The 21,748-nt window shown below is 47.2% G+C and overlaps 2 protein-coding genes across 2 annotated transcripts in view; one reads left to right on the forward strand and one right to left on the reverse strand.

The window, feature by feature from the left end:
- Positions 1-3,746: 3,746 nt before the first annotated feature.
- LORICRIN (loricrin cornified envelope precursor protein) lies at positions 3,747-5,069 on the reverse strand. Its single transcript, XM_071085210.1, has 2 exons — positions 4,400-5,069; positions 3,747-4,363 (listed from the first exon to the last, which is right to left on the reverse strand). Exons 1-2 carry the CDS (start codon positions 5,067-5,069, stop codon positions 3,975-3,977), a joined length of 1,059 nt encoding a protein of 352 aa, XP_070941311.1. The 3' UTR covers positions 3,747-3,974.
- Positions 5,035-21,748, forward strand: part of LOC105497922 (small proline rich protein 2G) — a 121,352-nt gene continuing 104,638 nt past the window's right edge. Inside the window, exon 1 of the mRNA XM_011769455.2 lies at positions 5,035-6,125. The gene's annotated coding sequence lies outside the window, so the exon portion shown is untranslated. The remainder of the gene's footprint in view (positions 6,126-21,748) is intronic.

The following is a 21,748-nucleotide window of genomic DNA, read 5'->3' on the forward strand; positions in this document are numbered from 1 at the left end:
AACTTCGTCTCAGAGGTGTGTCCAGCCATGTGCAGTGTGAGGTGTCAATCTGCACCTAGTGGGGGATGTCTCCCAGTTAGGTTACTCAAGGGTCAGGGACCCACTTGAGCATGCATTCTGTCTGTTCTCAGATCTCAACCTCCGTGCTGGGATACCCACTGCTCCCTTCAAAGCTGTCAGACAGGGTCATTTACATCTGCAGAGGTTTCTGCTGCTTTTTGTTTAGCTATGCCCTGTCCTCAGAGGTGGAGTCTACAGAGGCAGGCAGGCCTCCTTGAACTGTGGTGGGCTCCACCCAGTTTGAGCTTCTGGCAGCTTTGTTTACCTACTTAAGCCTGAGTAATGGTGGGCGCCCCTCCCCCAGCCTTGCTGCCACCTTGCAGTTAGATCTCAGACTGCTGTGCTAGCAATGAGGGAGGCTCCATGGGTGTGGGACCCTCCTGGCCTGGTGTGGGATGTAATCTCCTGGTGTGCCGTTTGCTAAGACCCTTGGTAAAGTGCAGTATTGATGTGGGAATTACCTGATTTTCCAGGTGTTGTGTGTCTCAGTTTCCTTTGGCTAGGAAAAGGGATTCCCTTTCCCCTTATGCTTCCCAGGTGAGGCGATGCCTTGCCTTGCTTCAGCTCTCACTGGTTGGGCTGCACCAGCTGACCAGCACTGATTGTCCAGCACTCCCCAGTGAGATGAACCTGGTACCTCAGTTGAAAATGCAGAAATCACCCATCTTCTGTGTTGCTCGTGCTGGGGGCTGGAGGCTGGAGCTGTTCCTGTTTGGCCATCTTGCTCAGGATCCCCCGATTTCAATAAATCCAAAATTTTCTTCTTGAAGATTTTTTCTTTGTCGTTAGCTTTCAGATGTTTGATTATGATATTTCTTAGTGTGGATTTCTTTGGGATTATCCTGTTTGAGTTTCACTCATCTTGAATTTGTAAGTTAATCACTTTCACCAAATTTGGGTAATTCTGAGCCATTATTTTTACAATTTTTCAGTACCACACCCTTTCTCCTCTCCTTCTGGGACTCTGATGACATGAATGCTAACACTTTTGTTGTCCCACAGTTTATTGAGGCTCTGTTTTTTTCCCCTCAGTTTATTTTCTCTGTTGTTGAGATGGAATAATTTCTATTGACCTATTTTTGAACAGGAACGTGTTTCTCATAGTTTTTGAGGCTGGGAATTTATTTCTCATAGTTTTGAGGCCAAGATCAAGACACCAACAAGTTCAATTATTTGTGGAGGGCTGCTCTCTGCTTCTAAGACAGTGCCTGTTGCTGTATTCTCTGGAGGGGTAAAATAGTGGAAGGTGGAAGGATATTGATTCTTTTCTCCGTCATCTCCATTCTGCTATTGTGCCTATCTAGTGAGTTTTTTATTTTCCAGTTCTAAAATTTAACTCTGTAATGGGTTATTATATTTTTAGTTCTAAAATTGCCACTTGGATCTTTTTATATCTTCTATTTATTTGCCAAGGTTTCCTATTTTCTCATTGTTTCAAGTGTGTTTGTAATTTCTTATTGAAGCATTTTTATGATATCTTCTTTAAAATCCCTAACAGATAAGGCCAGGCATGGTGGCAGTGGCTCACGTCTGTAATCCCAGCACTTTGGGAGGCCGAGGCGGGCAGATCACTTCAGGCCAGGAATTTAAGAGCAGCCTGGCCAACATGGCAAAACTCCATCTCCTACTGAAAAACAAAACAAAACAACAAAAATTAGCCAGGTGTGGTGGCGCATGCCTGTATTCCCAGCTACTCAGGAGGCTGATGCACAAGAATTGTTTGAACCCTGGAGGAGGAGGTTGCAGTGAGCCAAGATTGGGCCACTGCACTCCAGTCTGGGAGACAGATTGAGACTGTGTCAAAACAACAACAACAAAAATCCCTAACATAATCTCAAAATCTGTGTCATTTCACTGTTGGTTATCTGTCGAATGGTTCTTTTATCATTCAAGTTGAGATTTTTTTCTGGTTCTTGGTATGATAAGTGATTTTTATTGTGTGCTGGACACTTTGGGCCTTATGTTAAGAGACTTCAGATCTTGTTTAAATTTTCTATTATAGCAGACTTCTGCTAATACCACACTAGTGAGGTTAGGGAGAGTGTAGCACCTTCTGAGTAAGTCCATGTGGTCTCCTTACTATGGTGGAAGTATAGGATTCTTGTTCATTTTTTTCCCCATGGTGTTTGGTTGAAGTAGGGCAAATATTGTCAGAAAGGTTTCTGTCTTACTAGACTACCCCTTTCCTGGTCTTTTGTCTAAAGCAAGAGAATTTTCTTGGTGCAGTTTTTTTGTCTGCACCTGCCAGAATCAGATTTTCTAGTGCCCAATCTGGGAAACACAGGAGGCAATAAGAAAACCCAGGAAACTTACCACGGTTAGTCCTTTAGTTCTGAGGACTCTAGCTACTCCGCCTTGTCCTCTCCAGACTCACCAGAGAAATAGTAAGCATATCAGATGTTTATGGCATAAGCTGGTGCTGCTAACATGCAGCCACCCAGCTTGCAAAGTCTTCTTATGTTTGCTTTATATATTATGCTCAGAGGTTTTAGTTAGTATCACAGGAGTGATAGTAAGAATTACATCTACTTCATTTTGTCCAGAACTGAAAGTCTGACTTTCATTTGTTAATAAAACATAAAAATAATGCAGTGGTTGGGCTCCTGAATCTTTAAGACTGCTATTTGTTCTGATCTCCATGAATGACCCATGTAAAATGATGAATGGTAGAGATCCTAAATGGGAGAGTTGAAGAAGCAGCCTTTTTTTTTTTTTTTTTTTTTTTTTTTTTTTTTTTTTAACCTCCCCAGCAGTGATTGAGTAGGAAGGGTACCTGCGCTTTTTGATGTAGCAGGAGTTTTTCTTGAGTAAATCAGTAAATTGGCATTTAACTAGAGCTGGTAAAATCAGGATATGAAGCAGAACCTGGAAAATCCCTGGCCAGGCTGATGTTCTATATCTCTTTTGAGGGCTATGCAATTAATACATCCCTTGGAGCAACTGTGGCTTCTTCCTTGCTGATCGGAAGCTCTTGTGTTTTCCATGACTTCTTTCTGGTGCTGAGGTTTTACATCTCGCACACTTATGCTGCATCTTCCTAAGTTAGGTAAAGTTCCTTCAAGAGAGCAGGAAACATTCAACCCGAGAAAGCTGATTGAGATTTAAAAAAAAAAAAAAGAGAGAGAGTGAGAGAGTAGGAAACAGTTCCCCTACTTCCTCCTCTCCCTACGGGTACCTACTAAAGTGGTCTTGCTCGCCCTAGAGGCTCATAAACATCGGATAGGCTTAATATTTCTCCGGTGAGTCTGAGTAGCATGAGCTGGTGCTCCTAATGTGCAGCCACCCAGCTTTCAGACCTTGCAGAATTGGCTCCGGACGGTGAGAGACAGCGTCTTTCCAGGGCAGCATGTCTTTAAAAAACAGAGTTCAGTAAGGAGACCCACAGTGGCTACCCAATCCACAGGGAGGTGTTTATTGAAGTCTCTCCTCAGGATCTTTGTGTTTTGGGATCACGTCATGATTTTAGGCCGCACACTAGAATGTTCACATATTTGACCGTCGTTTGCCAGCCATGCCTCCCTCTCTTGGTGACTCCCATCTATCCACTCACCCTTCCGCCAATTAAGTCCGTGTATTTGTAAAATGAATGTAAGTGTGAATGAGCGAATGCAGGAAAGGAGAAGAATGGAATGGAATGGATGAACTTGAACACTACAAATACTCTTGGAGACCTAGAGATTCTCATGAATTTGCACATTTATTGACTGAGGCACTGGGATTGGGAGGTAGTTGTACAGAAACCAAAGAGGCTAAACAGCAGCACTAGTTGCAGTCGGAGAGCTCAATGGCTTCTTTCAGGTAGGTTAAGACATGAAGGATTTGCAAACCTCGGGTAACATCATGAGAGCTCTAAGCCCATCGGCGCCACTGGAAAACACCTCCAACTCCTTCGCCTCCGTGGTACCCCGGGGGACCTATTTGGATGGCCAGGTAGGCGCCTGCTTCTGCTGGGTCTGGTGGCAGACCGGGACGCCCTTGCCACTCCCTGAGCCCCCCACGGAGGAGCCACCGCCACAGCTGGAGCTGCCGCCGCCCCCAGAGGAGCCACCTCCGCAGACGGAGCCCCCGCCACCGATGACGCAGCCGCTGCCAACCCCGGAGGAGCCGCCGCCGCAGCCGGAGCCCCCGCCGCCCCCGCCGCTGGAGAAGCAGCCACTGCCGCCGCTGCCGCCGGACGACCCCCCTCCGTAACTCGGCTGGGGCGCGCACGAGGTCTGGGTGACCTGCTGCGAGGAGACGTAGCCGGAGCTGCCGCCGCCAGAGGAGCCTCCGCCGCAGCCAGAGCCGCCGCCGGAGTAGCCGCCTCCGCCGCAGCCAGAGCCGCCGCCGGAGTAGCCGCCGCCGCCGCAGCCAGAGCCGCCGCCGGAGTAGCCGCCGCCGCAGCCGGAGCCGCCGCCCCCGCCGCTGGAGAAGCAGCCGGAGCCGCCGCTGGAGGAGCCGCCGCTAGAGACGCCGCTGGAGACGCCTCCGTAGCTCTGGCACTGGACAGCCTGACCCGAGGAGCCGCCGCCGCCGGAGAAGCAGCCGGAGCCTCCCCCGGAGGAGCCACCCCCACCGCTGGAGAAGCAGCCAGAGCCGCCCCCGGAGGAGACGCCGCCGCAGCCGGAGCCGCCGCCGCCGGAGGAGAAGCAGCCGGAGCCTCCCCCACCGCTGGAGAAACAGCCGGAGCTGCCCCCGGAGGAGCCACCGCCCCCGGAGTACTTGACGTTCCCACCGGAGCCCCCTCCGCAGCCTCCAGTGCCGCCGCCGCCCCCGGAGGAGCCCCCGCCACAGCCGGAGCCGCCGCTAGAGTAGCCACCGCCTCCGGAGTAGCCGCAGCCAGAACCGCTGCTGCCGCCACCGCTGAAGAAGCCGCAGCCGCCGCCGCCGCTGCCGCCGCTGCCTCCGCCTCCGCTACCGCCGCCAGAGGTCTTCACGCAGCCCACTGGGGGCTGCGGGGTGGGCTGCTTTTTCTGATAAGACATCTTATCTAAGGAGGAAGGGGAGCCTGGAAGGAGAGAAGAGAGCATCTCTGGACCGGCTGCAAGAGGATACTTACGGAGGCAGCTGCATCCATGGCAACATCGCCATCCTCCCAGCGCCTGCCTGCGCCAGGCCCAGGGCTCCTTCAGGTGCCCCGAGAGCCCTCAGCGGGGATTCCTGCTTTTGGAAGAGTTGAGCTCCTCCTTCCCCTGCAGAAAGCCTTCACTAAGCTTTAAACAGCCCAGTTAGCAGTGCCCGTTCTTTCTCCTAGCTCTGCCTCTGACCACTGTTGTGTGATTTGAGGGCAGATCACCCACACTCCTGCCTCTTTCTCATTTCCTATTAAATGGAAGGGTTTGAACACTTCATCTTTCAGGCCTCTTCCAGTCTCAACACTGATTCTCTGAGTGCAAATAGAAAGCTACCACAAACCTCTACCTAGGATGGGAGATTTTACCTATTCCCAGTACAACAGAGGGAGGTTTGTTGGACTCCATTCTACTGAGGCCTGTTGCACTCCATCCTCTGCAAAAGCTCTTAGTTCAAACTCTTGGTCTGTCCCACTGAGCTAGGCCCTGATCCAAGGGCCAGTTATTAGAAAAGACAGGCTCTGCTGTGGCCCTGCCTGGAAACAGGGGAAGGACCCTGGTGGTCCTTTGGACTAATATCCCCGACCAGAAGCTATTAGCCATCTCTTCCATGATTTTCTTAAGTCCAAGTTTGGTAGAAGGGACTTTGACTAGTAGGAAGTTGTATTTCCCTCTCAGAACTTCTAACTCTGTAAAGCAGCAATTGGATTTCTGTGGCACCTCAAATCCCTCCCATCTGCAACTTTCTTGGAATCATTCTCCCTACTCTCTTGAGAGTGGGCTCAGCCTCTCCTCCTGACAGTTTCACGAGGTCTGCTCAGCCTGTGCACAAGCTGCCTTGGACAGCCTCTCCAGAGTCCTTCTCTGCCCGGCACCATGCCTGCCCCTATGGGAGTGCCAGAGAGCAGGAGATAGTCTTGTCTTTGTGGAGTTTACATTCTGACCAGAAGACCAGAAACATCATCTGCATTGCAGCAGCTCATCCCCTGCTCCTTTCCTGACCGCCCTCCAAATGTGAGTGCTTTTGGGAAAGCAGAGGCCCTATAGCTCCCAAAGGGGAAAGAGGCCCTGGTCCATCTAATCTAGTCAGGCCTGGGCAAGACCAGCTGGGAAGATGAGAGACTCAGTGGAACCCACACTTACCCAAAGCACCAGGAAGGGTGAGTGAGGAGAGAAGATGCTGGCAATGTGAGGAGCACTGAGCTCCTGAGGTTATATATAGAGCTCTCCAGGCCAGCTTCTTGTGTTTGACCTCAGTTACGTGACCCGTGGCTGTCAGCCCCACCTCCCTGTGATTGCAGGCACAGGATGGCCCATTCATGAAGGTTTTGGCATTCTTGAGATGGGCAGCCTGGTGTATGACTGGCCCCTCCTCTGATGCAACAGTGTAGCAGGCTCATCAGTGGGGTCACCCAGTCAGAGTGGATGGCAGACATTGTTTCCAAAACCTCTGGCACAGGATGCATACCAGGTGACCACAGGGCTGTGCTTGAAGAATAGGTCCCAGAGTCTTGAGGTGCCCTTAGAGAATCAAACCGGAGATCTCAGTGCTTTGTCCAAGGAGTAGGACCTTCCAAATCCTACTGCTTGGCTTCTGGTCCTGCTACTCTAAAAGTCCTCAAAACTTTAGAACCTGTTACTCCTTTGCAAAAGTTTCTCTCCCAGGATTTCATGTGTGCTTTGCTGGAGTGTTTCTGTCCTGCCCACTGGAGGCATGAGTCCCCAGCACCCAGCTCTGGACTGCACACCATAGACAGAGCTGTAACTAATGTGACATGGGAAGCTACTTTGATTTGTCCCCAGAGACAGCAGACATTTGAGAAAGTCTGAGAAGGATAATCAATACTGACTTTCTTTGCAGCAGAGCAAACTAAAGAGATGGACCATGTGATCCCACAATGGCTCTTTGGCTTTGTTGTCCTGTGGTGTTGTGTGACAAAACACTGACCTCAGCCTGAGGGGCAGTCATCGAATGGGGTAGACTTCAGATTAAGTGACAGGTTGGGTGCTCCCTTTTCTACTTGCCAGCTGTGTCACCTTGGGCAGAGTCATAGCTCTTAGTGCAGTGCCTGCCCATGGGAGACACTCAGTAAGTATTTATTGACTGTGGAATGATCAAGCTTTCTGACCCTCAGTTATCTTGTCTATCAAATAGAAATAGTAGTACCTATTTCACAGGCATGTGAAGAGAGAATGTTAAGTGTAGAAGGTGATGCTGTCTTTTTTGTATGTTTTCTCATATAATAGCACACCCTTACTTCCAACCTGGCTTCCCTTGGACACCAAGGCCAGAAAGGAGTCCATGGAGGGATTGGGCAAGTTTGATTCTTCTCTTAGGAGAATAACTCAAAACTTTCCTGTTGACTCTGGACCAGTAGCATCACCTCTGTACATGCAGAACGCATGCTTCTTCTTTCATAACCGGAAGTCAATTGGTATTGTTTAAGATACCACAGTCAAACTTTGTTCTGCCCAGTTATGTTTTGGACTGACAGCTCCAATAATAAATTCTTAATTATAGTGCACTTTTAATGATCCAGATAATCCTGATTAGACTGTGGCCTTCAGAAACTTGTGGCACTAGTTTCAGTTTGGGCAGCATAAACCCAGGTGAACCCGAGAGGAACTCAGGTGCTCTCTTTCTTAGAGGACACCCAGCAGGGAGAAGACAGGATCTGTTGGAGAAGGCAAGTTTCTCTGCTTGAAGTTGAGGTAGTGTAGAGAATTTGGAGGGAAACAGGCCCCGATTAGTGATTGCTATGGGTATAAGAAAGAACGGTTTCATTTAGTTGGGCCATATTGGAAAGAGGAGCACATGTGGACCACGATTCCCAGCACTGATCTGTCAGCCCTTGTTGGCCCATTACTATATGTTCACCAGTCCTTAGCAAAAGTGTAAGTAAAAGGACGTCAGCAGGGTATTCTTGGGAAAGAAAGTCTTCACTTCTGAAATCATGGCCTTCCTTACCTCTTCCATTAAAAGATATGGGGACATGAGGCTGTAGTTGTTTCTTTTATGTCCTGCCACGTCAAAATGAAAATTTGACAATAGTGTAATGATTACCACTTTTTTTTGAGGGAGATATTACTTACCCATGGAATTCTGAAATTTGGGAACTGGGCCAGGCGCGGTGGCTCATGCCTGTAATTCTAGCACCTTGGGAGGCCAAGGTGAGAGGATTGCTTGAGCCCAGGAGTTTGAGACCAGCCTGCACAACATAGCAAGACCCCGTCTCTACAAAAAGTACAAAAATTAACAAGGTGTGGTGTCATGCGCCTGTAGTGCCAGCTACTCTGGAGGCTGAGGTGGGAGAATTGCTTGAGCCCAAGAGTTTGAGACCAGCCTGGGTAACAGTGAGACCTCATCTCTACAGAAACATAAACAAAATTAGCTGAACATGGTGGCATGTGCCTGTAGTCCTAGCTACTCAGGAGGCTGAGGTGGGAGGATTGCTTGTGGCTGGGAGGTCAAGGCTGCAGTGGGCCGAGATTGCACCACTGCCCTCCAGCCTGGGTGACAGAGTGAGACCCTGTCTCACAAATTAAACAAAACGGGAAGCAGTTTCCAGTTGACTCCCCAAACGGCTAATCTTCAAATTGTCCATGTTGGCTTTGGGGGGTTCATTTTCTTCTAAGAAATATAGGGTATTTTTTTTCTATTAAATTTAAGATGCTAATTCTTTATTTGTTAATCCAGCCCAAACAAATGTACTGGGCACCATGCTAAGCATCAAAGAGCCAGAAGGCTTTCCAAAGCTATGCATGGATCTTCTTGGTAGAGTTGCAGGTGGGGATGGTGCCCCATGCCTTAATAGGAAATGCTATACACACACACACACACACACACACTTACACACATATACATATATTACTTCTAACTAGTACAAATATTTAGTTAACATGCAGAAGAGGCTGATGTGACATGATATTGAGTACCAGATCTTGTGTTTTTCAGCCCTGAGTTAACCTTGCCTGAGTATGAATATATGAGCCTGGTTTCCCATTTTATTGTTCCGGACCAGAAGCAGTAGTCCTAATGGGGTATCTGTGTGGACAGCAACTGATTATCACCTTTTATCATATCAGTGAGGAAATAATGGGACTTCGTAGAATTGTAGAATGACACATAGGTATTTGGGGTTTTGTAAGACTTGGCAGGTCAGAGTTTTAAGGTTTATAGCCTTTATACACCTAACCCTGCAAGGTGTGCTTGATAGTACATTTGACTTCTGCAGTTTGACAGATTAGGACGTGGTTCTTGCCTATACTTGTATCCTTAGAGGGGATGGTCCTTAAAGCAAATGCTACACAGTACCTGGCATGGTGCTGGGCATTAATAGGTGCTCAGTAAATCCCAGTGGAATTGAAGGAACTCTTGAGACCTATTGACTGACTGTAGTTGAGAGATGATCTTGTCAGATGATTAGGAGTGGAGGGTTTCAGCATGGAACTACAGATTAAACCTAGCCACTGTGCAGAATGAACAAGCCTTGTGCAGGGAATCCAAGGCCAGCTGTAGAGGTGACACTGGGCTAACACTGGGCTAGTGGAATTTTAGCCTGCTTCCCTGACCATCCTCACAATATCTGTCTGGTGGGCAGGCCCTGTATAGGAAGTGTGTGTGTGTGTGTGCGTGTGTGTGTGTGTGTGTGTGTGTGTGAAGGGTGGTGATTCTTCAGAAAGACGTGGCAGTCTAGGGTGTTAAGGACATATTGGGGCTTATCCACAATCACAGATGCATCCTTTAGAGAAAATCCAGCTTCTGATTCATAAATTACAAAAAAGTTGGAGACTTGTTCTTTCTGCTTCTCAGCTTATCTTTGTGGGAGGCTCACACCTTCCTGCCACAGGCATCTTCAGAGCAAGAAAAGAGCAGGTAGAGGAGACAGTGTGAGGGCCTCCCGCGTTGTGATGCACAGCTTGGCCATCTTAACAAGCTATGTTGGGGGGATTTAGGGAAGAGCAGCCGCAAACTACTCTGAGCAGGCTGCTTCTCTGAGTAGAGGCAACTAGCTCCTGGGCCCCAGTCTGAGATTTCAGTTCTTGAGCTTGGTGACCCCAGTTGGATGGAAGCATGCGCATCACAACGTTGAAGTATCCAGAGCTACACACGTGCGTTCTCATGACTGAGTGCTGACTACTTATCTAACAGGTTAAAGGGGCAGCAGGTGGCTGTAAAGAATAAAATGGACACAGGACAAGGGCTTGGGAGCTTTGGCAGGACAGGAGTAGTGCTTGGAAGCCCTTTGCACTGTGGACTTGGAATGGCAACAGTTTTCTCTCACAGTCCTGGCCCAGGAAGTGTCACAGAGCTCCAGGTACCTCCTGGGCTACTGTTTTCCTCCTTTCTACAGCACTTCTGGGCCAACAGTTTGAAGGGGTGGCTGACCCTCGGTGTTACATGGGGAGAACTGCTTAGAGGTGGGTAGAAGAAGGAGAGCTCTGCAGTGGTTCGTGGCTACTGGTGTTCCCTTTCCAGGAAGCTTCCCTGGATTCATCCCACCCACTGGTTCCATCTCCCTCACCACTTTCCCTCTCCAAGGCCTTAAGGAACAATTGTACTAGTTATGGTCTGCTAATGCCACATCAATTTGACTTGTTTCTTTTTTCAAGTTATAATTTCCCTTGAAGGCAGGCTCCCCATTAGTTCTTAACTCTGCATCATAGGATTTAAAGAGCATTCGTAGCCCCCTGGGGTGTTACCAGGCAGTGTTGACCCTTACTTGGTCCTCTTTTGGGTGCTCCGGGAGCTCATCATTTTGCTGAGGGTGGGGACCACAGATGAGTTGTTCAGACCTTTTCAAACAGCTTATAGATGCACACAGGGTTAGCAGTGCATCCAGGGATCGTGGTTGCTTGGGCTTGGACACTTCCCCTGTGGACAGACTCTTCAGTTTATGGACCACTGTAACATAGGTTCAATCCTCATAACAGTTTTGTGTGCCAAGTAATGTTATCTTCAGTTCAGGATGAGGAAGCAGCTTAGAGTGGTTAATGGCTTTGCCCAAATTCTCACAGCCTTTAAGGGGAAAAGCCAGGGTTCTCAGTTCTTTTGATTCGACATTGTGTGTTCTTTTCAAGCACCTGTCCTCTTTGGATCAATAGGACCCAAATGAAGGAATGACTCCCCAGCCAGGCTGGTTTGTGCCCTCTGGGAGGCAGGGAGCAGAGGATGCTTTCATGAATGCTTCCAGCTTCTCAGGGACAAATTTGTGCATTGATAGAGTATGAGAGCTGGAAGGACACACAGAGATCTTCCAATCACCTCTCTCCTTTGTAGAGATAGGTAAAGAACCCAAGGCCCTGAAAGGCTAAACCATGTTTCAAGGCTACACAGCAGGGCCAAGACTAGAAGCTGGGTTTCTGGGTGCCCAGCTCAGTACCCCTGCCACAGTAGATTCGAGTTGTGGGTTTTTGCTTTCTTTAGACAAGAATACCTCTAGGTGCTGGCAGTGAGAGGAGGGAGTAGTTAAAAATGACAGTAAAAGGCCGGGCGCGGTGGCTCACGCCTGTAATCCCAGCACTTTGGGAGGCCGAGGCGGGCGGATCACAAGGTCAGGAGATCGAGACCACGGTGAAACCCCGTCTCTACTAAAAATTCAAAAAATTAGCCGGGCGCGGTGGCGGGCGCCTGTAGTCCCAGCTACTCGGGAGGCTGAGGCAGGAGAATGGCGTAAACCCAGGAGGCGGAGCTTGCAGTGAGCCGAGATCGCGCCACTGCACTCCAGCCTGGGCGACAGAGCAAACCTTCGTCTCAAAAAAAAAAAAAAAAAAAAAAAAAGACAGTAAAAATGTTTTGTAGCTGTGCCTGCTAAGCTCCAGTAGGCTGTTGGGCCAGGGCACACTAGCCTCTGGGCCTGAAAGTAAATTGCTGATATCAGGAGGCACAGCTTTCACAGGTGGGCAGCTGCTGGGTAGCCTGAAGGCTTAGGGCCTGCATCCTAGCTCATATGTAAACGTGATGAGCAGGGAGGAGCAATGAGCAGCTCCAGTCCTGCTCTGAGAAAGGGAATGTCACCTGAGGCCCCTCAGGACTGTGGTGCATATTGGTAGTTGGTGGTCTAAGAATGTTGGATCCACTAACTGTTGGTTGAATTATCCATGTTTTTCAAACTGATTCCAAGTCAAACAACCTGGAAATCAATATGGCAGAAAGAAAAAAGCATAAGCATTTCAAACCTGTAGCCTTTTAGGCTGCTTGGCCTAAAAGCTTTAACTCGTGCTATCTCAGATAACCTGCACCAACGCACTTCTTCACTGGGCACCATTGAAAAGCAAAGCAAGGCAAATGCTCCTCCCCTTTTGGTTTTAAATCCAATTTCGATTCTTAAGCACTACTTTCAGGAATTCCCTGCAGCTATAGTGGGCTTTGAGTGTGACCTCTGTCTTACCCAGACTGTTAATAGGATTTGCAACTGAAGACCACAATCTGGATTCAGTCTCTGTCTTGACCAGCAATCCTGTTCCCCAGACTTGCTGGTTATCCTTAATTTTTGCTCATTCTTCAAATTATACTCCTTATTTCAATAGCTGAACCTGTTGAAATCAGGTGGATGACTTGGGTCAAACTTTCCTAATGCTTAAAAAAGTGAGATCACGGCTTGGTGGGTGGGTCTCCAGTGACCTCTTTGTCTGGTTCCATCCATGTTCTCAGAGAATCCCAAGACATGGGACTGTGGAACCATGATTTACATCTGGCACAGGTTCCTTGGGCCTTCTCTTCTTGGCTAGGAGTATCCCTGGCAACATGGATCTCCCTAACTGTCCGTATCCCCATCTAACTCAGGGCTGGACCTCAGAGTAAATATTTGTAAATATGTGCTGATTAGTCAAGGAGATGATGAGAATTTAATCTCATAGAGCAGGGAAAATATCTGATTTTTTTTCTGTGAAAGTATCTTAAATAAATTTGCTGTGGCAAACTGCTGGGAGCTGGGAGGTTTGTTAGCTTCTGGTCTGTTCTGAAGGGTAGGGATCAAGGTCTTTCCTCTGCTGAGGTCTTGGGGTCTTGGCAGGGGGGCAATGCTCTAAACCTACCTGGCCACCAGTACCCTGTGAGCTTGGGCAAGGTCTTGTCCCTCAGATCTCAGTTTCTCCATCTATGAAGTTAATCGAATTCACTCCCATCTTAGTGGGTTTTTTTAATGTCCCCTTCCCATGGCTCTTCTCTGGATAGAGAGGAAGGAGAGATGAGGATGGTCAGAGGTAGTGGCAGGGAAGAAGCTAGGTGGGTTGACAAGGATCACAGGCCAATGGGAAAAGAACATAAAAATGTCATACTTCTCTGTGTGCCAGCCTCGGGCTCAAATCAATGGAATTTTGGGAATTTTTCTCACTGAGAGCATTTCCCACCTGAGCTGAGTATGCAGGAAAAGGGAGGGTGCAGCAGGAGGGCAGGGTGAGGAAAGTAAGTTTGCCTTAAGAATAGCCTCTGTGAGTGTCATCACCCAGGGTGGGTATAATTGCACAGGATTAAGAAAGGCATGTGGGCAGGCTGCGTTGCTTTAGATCCTCCTGCAATTAGTGTATGCCACTTTAGATCCCAGAGGAAGGATTAATTTGTGTGACTTGTGTTCATATGTCTACAGGTGTGCATGTGTGCCTGCAGCAGGGAATCCCCTGGTGGTGGAGACGACCCCTTATCCTTAGGAAATCATTCTGCTACAAAAATTAAAACCAAAAAAAGAAAAAGAAAAAAAGAAATTTGCTACAAATTTGAAAAGCAAAGCAAAAAAAAAAAAAAAAAAAAAGTCACCTATAATTCCATCATCCAAATACAACTGGTAAGTTGTAGTATTTCAAATGTTGTTGAGTATTTTAATCTTGTTCTTGTTTTTTTTTTTCTCTTAATTTATACTTCCTCTTTCTACAAACTCTCAATTTTGGTTGCCAACTCTCCATGTGGCGGTGTCATCATGCACAGACCTGGACCCCCATGTCACGCCATGGACTCCATGACTACTAGCTTTAATGGCTGGTCTCCGTGGCCACTCCCGTTCTTACCATTTACATCTTCCAGCTGTCCTGTATCCTCTGTACCCTTGAGGACACTCTTGAGTTTCTCCATATCTTGGTTGTCTCCCTGGTAGGCTGTTGGAAGGGACCTTATCTTCCTTTGTATACACAGTGTTGACTGCATAGTAGGTGAGGAGAAAGGTTTGTGTGAGTGAAATACCCTCTTTTATCTCAAACCTTTACTTCTTGGTCCTCGACTTCCTTGTGTGTAAGCCTTGGTTCCCCCAGACTCTGTCTAGATCCACAGAATCATTGATTTTCCCCAAAATGCGGTTTCCATCTTGTCTTTTTAAAGCCATCTTCTCTTCACAGGCTTCTGCACCAGGATTCCCCTGGGCATGTGTGGTCTGAAGCGACCCCTTTTGGTACGTGTGTGAGAGGGCATGAGGAAGGGGAAGAGGGAAGCAGACAGCTTAGTGGGGGCATTTGGAAAAGAAGTCATTTAGTAATAGAATGCTTGAGAGAAGTGCTAGCCCATTGCCAGGGGGATGAGGGGATGTAGACAAGAGAAGCAACTGGAAAAGTCTTCTGGAAAGAGTGAGTTTTGAGATAGGATTGGAAAACAGTAAAAATTGTAGACAGAGGATTTTCCAGATTTGGACTTTGACTTTCATGTTGCTTTCAAGTGTATGAGTGTAAATGTGTGCATATGGTACAGTGTGTGGACGTCTCCATGCATATATGTGTAATGTGTACATGTATCTATGGGTTTGTGTAGACATTTCTGTGTGTGATGTGCGTACATGTCTGTCATATGTGTGATCTGTGTACCTGTCACTATGTGTATATGTGATGTACATGTATGTGCCTGTGTGATGAGCATACATATGTCTGTGTGCATGTTATGTGTGTACACATGCCTTTGTATGTGGTATGTACATATATCTGTGTTATGTGTGCACATGTCTGTCATATGTGTGATCTGCATACATGTCAATGTGTGTATATGTGATGCACATACATGTGCCTGTGTGTGATGAATGTACACATGTCTGTGCATGTGTTGTGTGTACACATGTCTCTTGGTGTGGCATGCACATTATGTATGTTATGTGTGTACATACTTGTGATATGCGTACAAATGTTTACATACACATGTGTAATATGTACACACATCTATGTGTGTGATATGTGTATATATTCCTATGTGTGTCTGTGTGTCTCAGACCTACACTGTCTTTAATCTCTGTCCTCACACCCTACTCTTCCTCAAGAACCAGTTTCCTTTCTCCTGGAAATGTGAACAGGATTGCTGGCCCTCTTTCTTGGCCTGAGGATTGCTCTCTGATTCTCACTTGTCAGCCAGCCTTGGTGTCTATGGTAACTGCATTGTTACTGTGTGTTTGCAGCAACTGTTACTGGATTTGTCCCAGTTACTTCATTTTTCTACTAAAAATCCTCAGTGTCTACATATCAGGAGCAAGTCCAGATTTCTTAGCCCAAAGGGCCTTTTGTGGTTCAGTTCCTGTTCACCTCTGACTACTCCACAATAGGAGCATTGTCCTCCAAACTCAACAAAACCCTTTCCCCCATTGAGTCAGGTTGTTTCCAATGCCTTCACATTTTCCCTGTGCCTTTCCCTCCATCTGTGAATGCCCCCTTCCTTAATTTGTCTAATTTCTCTTTCAATACTCTATCAGACATCACCCTTCCGGGAAAGCTTCCCCCGCATCCCAGTTCGGTCGAGAGAGCACTTCACCTTGCAGAAAGCACACTTGGCTTTATGCAGCTCAGTAATCCTATTTCTCCCTAGACTGAGGTCTCCTTGGAGGGGGAGTTAGTAGGTTTTGTTCATTGTCTTGCACTTCAAGCAGCTAGTGCAATGCCTAGCCCAGCCTACAATGAATGCTGGTAGAATGAATGGATGAATGAATGCACTCTTCCACTCTGCATTGTCTTCCCACATCTAGAATTGTTACGGACCTGGATATTAGATGTTTTGGCCTGGGTGGGGACAATATTAACTCTTTGCCCTATTTTCACCTCCCCAACAACATTGTTTGCTCCTGGAACGCAGGGATGGCATTGCAGCTCTTAGTAAACCTGGAGTCCGTGGACACACCAGGCAGTGAGTCAGTGTTTGTTTAAAGAAAAAGAAGGAAAGAAAAAATGATGGAGAGACTAGAAAAGGGAGAGAGAAAAGGGAAGTAGGGAGGACAGAGGAATTGTTTCAAGATTTGTAACAGTGCTGGTTTGAGTCTAGTCAGAATAATATCTCTCACTACCCCACTCTGGGCTCTCCGATCAAATTCTGGCAACTTCAAGAAATTGTAAGGCCTGTTTGGCTCCAAAAGGGGGAGATAATAGAGATTATAGCATACTCGAAGTTTTAAAGTGGATGTCAGCACAGGTTTTTGAATTATTGGTATTACTGAATTATCAACATGACTGTGATGTTGATGCATGATTAAATTATTTATGGCATATAATTGCTCTCCGTGATTAATTAGGACATTTTACTCCACATAATTCCTGCTGGATCCTATACGAATTGCAGAAGAGTTATATAAAGTGAAGTGTGCTTTCTGCTAGTGAGTTACAAATCCTCCTTATTCTAATAGCTGTACATTAAAATAGAAAATGTATTTCTTTTAATGTGTACAGAGTGAGCACTTCAGATTTATTTTATGGGTATCATTGCTTAGGATGAAGTAAAAGAAGGTAACACCGTGGTAGTATATCTTCAAAAATAAATCTGGCTAAGTAAAAATCGTGAGTTCATCCAGAGAAAAGTGTTGAATAAATAATCATACAAGTGGTTCATGAATATGGGAAAAATTATCAAGGAAGTATGTGAATTATTGAGGTTTAGGAAACACTAGGTTAAAAGCACGGGCCCTGCTTCTTCCCTTTGGAGTGTTCCACACGTCCTCCTGGAAAATGGACACTTGTGGTGCAGGAGTTCTGCCCCACATTCAGCTAAGGGTAGGGGAGGGTTTGCAAGCATGAGAGTGGGTCCATCTCCCTGCTGAAACAGCGTTGGAACTGTGGGCCACTCTAGACTCAGGAGCTGACCCAGAGCATTGTCTTCGGACCCAGCCGGAGGCACCCTGTGAAGTAGGCAGTGTATCCTTGGAGCCCCTCATCCTAGGGGTTAATATCCTCCCCACCCAGGCCAAAGCGTCTAATATCTAGGTCAGTAACAATTCCAGAAGTGGGCAGATGTGGAAGAGTTTATTTATTCATCCATTCATTCTACCAGCATTGTTGTGGGCTGGGCTAGGCATTACACTGGCTGCTTGAGATGCAAGCAGCTGAGACATCTCAGCTCTCCCAGGCTAAGATCTCGGAGGAACCCAGGAAATTAAAGACCCTAAGAAACTGAAATTCAAGCTGATTTATTTAGCTTTCGTGATAGAAGGGGGAGGCTGTTGTGACTTCCTTCAGCAGGGGATGCCTGAGCCTCTGTCATTCTGCTTCTAGCTCATTATTGAAATGGTTCCTGGGTCGTGGTGAGACTTTGGTGAATGAGTTGATGTCAGAGGATCCAAGGCGGAATCGGTTATATCATTTGCCAGCTGTGACACTGCATGTGTGCTGCTTAGCCTTTCTGATCTTACGTCTTTATGTGTAAAATATCTTCGATTTGCCTATGTTTTGAGAATACTGTGCGGATTAAACAAGATCTATTATATGGGAAAGCCATTGGAAAAGAGTCAGCATTTGATTAAACACTACTAGTTGAACTCAAGGAAAGATTGTGCAATTCATTTAAGTTAGAGTGTGGGCATCTGATTTAAAGTGGGTCTTCTCTATTCAGGGAGTGATAGGTTAAAAAAGTCAGAATTATGATGGAAAGGATGAAGCTCAGTGATGAAGTGTCAGGTGTCAGTGGGGGAGTAGGTGTGCAGAGTGCACAGAGGAACTATTTCAGGGGCAGATTTTCTCTGGTGGGTTTGCCTTCATGGTTGATGTTGGATTGGGGGTCTGACTAGCTTTGCCCCTTTTGTCCAGTTCTCTCCCAAGTTCTTCTCTGAGTCAGGCTCTTGATACTTAATACTATTACTAGCAGTGATAACTGCCATTTATTGAGCACATCCTATCTTCCAGGTGCTATGTTGGGTGTTTCTCCATATTTGAACCTCACCACACTCTGTAGCACTGTTATCCACATATCATAGATAACAAAAGTGAGGTGTGAGGAGCACAAAGAACTTGCCAAGGTCACAAGGTCAAAAACAACTGAGCCAGGACTGCAGTTGGATTTGTCTGACTCCAAAGCCCATGCTTTTCAACAGTCCTGCTGTCCGGTGTGATACAATTCTGTGTCAACATCAGCATCAGCAAATATTTTCTGAGAGCTGTCTAGTTGTCACACATTGCCCTAGACAGAGACAAAACAGACGAAAAATTCTCTGCCTTTGTGGAACACACATTCTAGCTCAATGGGACAAGGACCGGGTTTCGTGCAATGTTGGGCAGCTCAGTTTCCTCAGCTATACAGTGAGTGGACTGGGCTAGCTGATCTCCATGTTTCTTCTAGCTTTGATAGGACTGTAACCCTCATGAGGAAAGGACTGGATGTTTCTAATTGCTCACGGTTCCTTGCACAAAAATACTGGTAGCCTGATTTGCTCCTTGTCTGGTGATGTTCTCCCATTTATGCCGCTGGCAGTGGGCTGAGGGGACATACGGAGAGTTCAGCCCCAGAAGTTTTTGGGTCAGAAGGTCACTTTGTTGGGTTTGGTCCTTTAGTCCTGGACCCCTTCCAGTAAGAGATTGCTGAGGAATCCAGAACCTTAAAGACCTAAGAAACTGGGATTCAAGCTGATTTATAGAACTTCCATGAGAGAATGGGGGTGGGGGCTGTCGTGGCTCCCTTCGTCAGGGGCGCTCAAATTTTGTCTTCAGCTCAACCTCGATTTGGGCTGGATGGAAAGGAGGCTCTCAGCCAAGTAAGATATCACCTCTTTCAAGAAGCCTTGTCCAACACTAGGCTATGTGCCCTCTTATTATGCTACTATAATAGTCTGAGCTTACCTTACAAGAAACCAAATAAAACCACTTTCCATATTGTGTTTACATTATGTATTACATTCCATCTCCCTTGCGGGACTAAGAACTCCTTGAGTTCTATGACTTAAAGTTGTTGATCATTGAAGGTTGTTCATCACTTAAACTCTAGTACTTAGCCAAGTGTCTGCTACACAGTGGTGCCCTGTAAGTGTGGGTTAAACAAAACTAAAAGGGAACATCCTAACCAAGGCGATTGTGCACAGTAGGGAGCAGGTAATGAGGCTTTTGAGAGAAGAAGATAGAACAGGGAAGAGTGTGATTTGAGGGGATGCTTGGCATTTGTGGCCTTAGGAGGCTGTTATTTCATTGCAGGATGAGCTTGCCCTGGTAAATAGATAATGTAGCCCAATTTGGGAGTCCTTGGTGGTGCCACCACCATCACCATCATTATCATCATCAACTAAGAGCTGGCTACACACAGGACATATGGACAGGACATATGGATGCCACACTTAACTGCCAGCCTTGCTCAGCATAGTGTCATATCTTGGAAACCCAATACAATCTAGGGAAAGGGTCCAGGAAGGGGCAAAAGTGTGACATTAATTGCTGCTCTCATTGTGACAAATCCCTCAGAGAATCAAATATGAGACAGTGGAGGTGCTTTAGCCAAAACCTTGGCAGACAGAGATGGAATTAGCCTGGTTCAACTCCAAATAGCTTATTGTGTTGGCTGGAATGAGTTTCAGAAATGCCACTGGCTTCCAGGGATGCCATGGCTATTGTGATTACTGTGTTTGGACAGGCTGCTGTAGGCACAGTGATTTGTTTTTCTTTAAAATAGATTGTTTTCTGATTCCTAAGCCTAATTGCTCACCTTGCTCTCTGTGGTAGAACAGGCCGAGTGTCCTTCAGCAGGGCTCAGTGTCTGTGGGAGTGCTGGGCAGGTGTGGCTGGTGGGGCCTTCTACCACCACTGGAATGCAGCCTCACACTCCCACTTGGTGACCTCCCGACATGAAAAGTAGCAATTAGTAGGGCCAGCTCTGATGGGTCTGACCACGGCTTATCCAAGGTGGGCTAAGAGAGACTCCAGGATACCGCCTTGGTGCACTTGTCTTACTCTCTTTCCACTTTCCTTGCTTTCCGATGCACACAGGAAATTGTCATCATAGACAAACCCCAAATGGAGTGGACATGGAGGGCTGAGATCCAGAAAAAGCTGCTGTCTGGGAAGGAGCACATGAGGTCCTCTAGGCTCCGTAGCTTGGGTAGTGACATTATATTTACTGTCCTCATCTTAATCTACTTTCTACGTAACTTTTCTCCACTTCTCCTGATAGATGGTGGCAGCAAAAATGGGGAAGAAACTTTGGTCTGACTATCCAGGTATCAGACCTAGATCTAGAGCTGCTTTTGTCTTTTCACCTGCTTGAACTAAACACCTCTGTTTTTATCATCACCGGCCTCTGTTTTCGTCATCACCATGGTCACCATGTTTATCTTGCCATTACTTTCAGTTCTATGCCAAATGCCTAACACTTTATTGTTATCGTCTGCCCCAGAATCATCACCACCATCTCCACCACTACCACTGTTGCCTCTGCTCATTCTCACCACCATCACCACCACCACCTCTACCAGCTGCACCACCTTCATCACCTTCACCAGTACTGCCGTCACCATCGCAATCACAAAGACTGCCTCTTTGGTCTTCACTTACTCCCACCATCACTTCCACTTTCACCACCTCCCCCATCTCCATTGCCACCACCGCTATCACATCCACTACCTTGTGCACCATCACTACCGCTGTCATCACTGCCATGTCAACATGCTGCACTGTGTTGTAGGCACAGTGATTTGTTTTTCTTTAAAATAGATTGTTTTCTTATTCCTTTGTGACTCCACCACCGTCACCCCTACCAGTGTCATCGTCACCATCACCACAACTACTATCATGGCACTGACACTCATTCTGATTGCTACTAATACCACCACCTTTACCACCATCACCATCACCCACCACCACCTTCACCAACACCACTGTCACCCACCATCACCACCACCTCTACCACCTCCAGCACCATCACCTCCACTACCACCACCATCACCCACCTCCACCACCACTAGCCTCACCTCTACCACCACCACCATCATGTACCACCAGCACCACCACTGCCACCATCTCTACCACCACCACCATCACCCATCACCATGATCACAACTTCCACTGTCACCCACAACTACCCCACAACCTCCACCACCACAACCCCACAACCTCCACCACCACCACTACCACCACCTCTACCATCATATCCTCCACCACCACGACCCCTACCTCCACCACCATCACCTCCACTACCGCTACCATTACCCACCATCACCACCATCACCCACCGCCACTGCTACCACCACCACTATCCTCACCTCTCACCACCTTCACCATCATGTACTACCAGCACTACCACTGCCATCACCTCCATCATCACCTCTATCACCTCTATTACCTGCATCACCACCATTTCTACCACCATCACCACCACCACCACCACCTCTACCACCTCCACCACCATTATCACCACCACCACCATCATCCACCACCTTCACCACCACCACTTCTACCACCATCACCACCACCACCACCACCTCTACCACCTCCACCAC

The sequence above is a fragment of the Macaca nemestrina genome, chromosome 1 (genome assembly GCF_043159975.1).
Source record: "Macaca nemestrina isolate mMacNem1 chromosome 1, mMacNem.hap1, whole genome shotgun sequence".
Classification (NCBI taxonomy): Eukaryota; Metazoa; Chordata; class Mammalia; order Primates; family Cercopithecidae; genus Macaca; species Macaca nemestrina.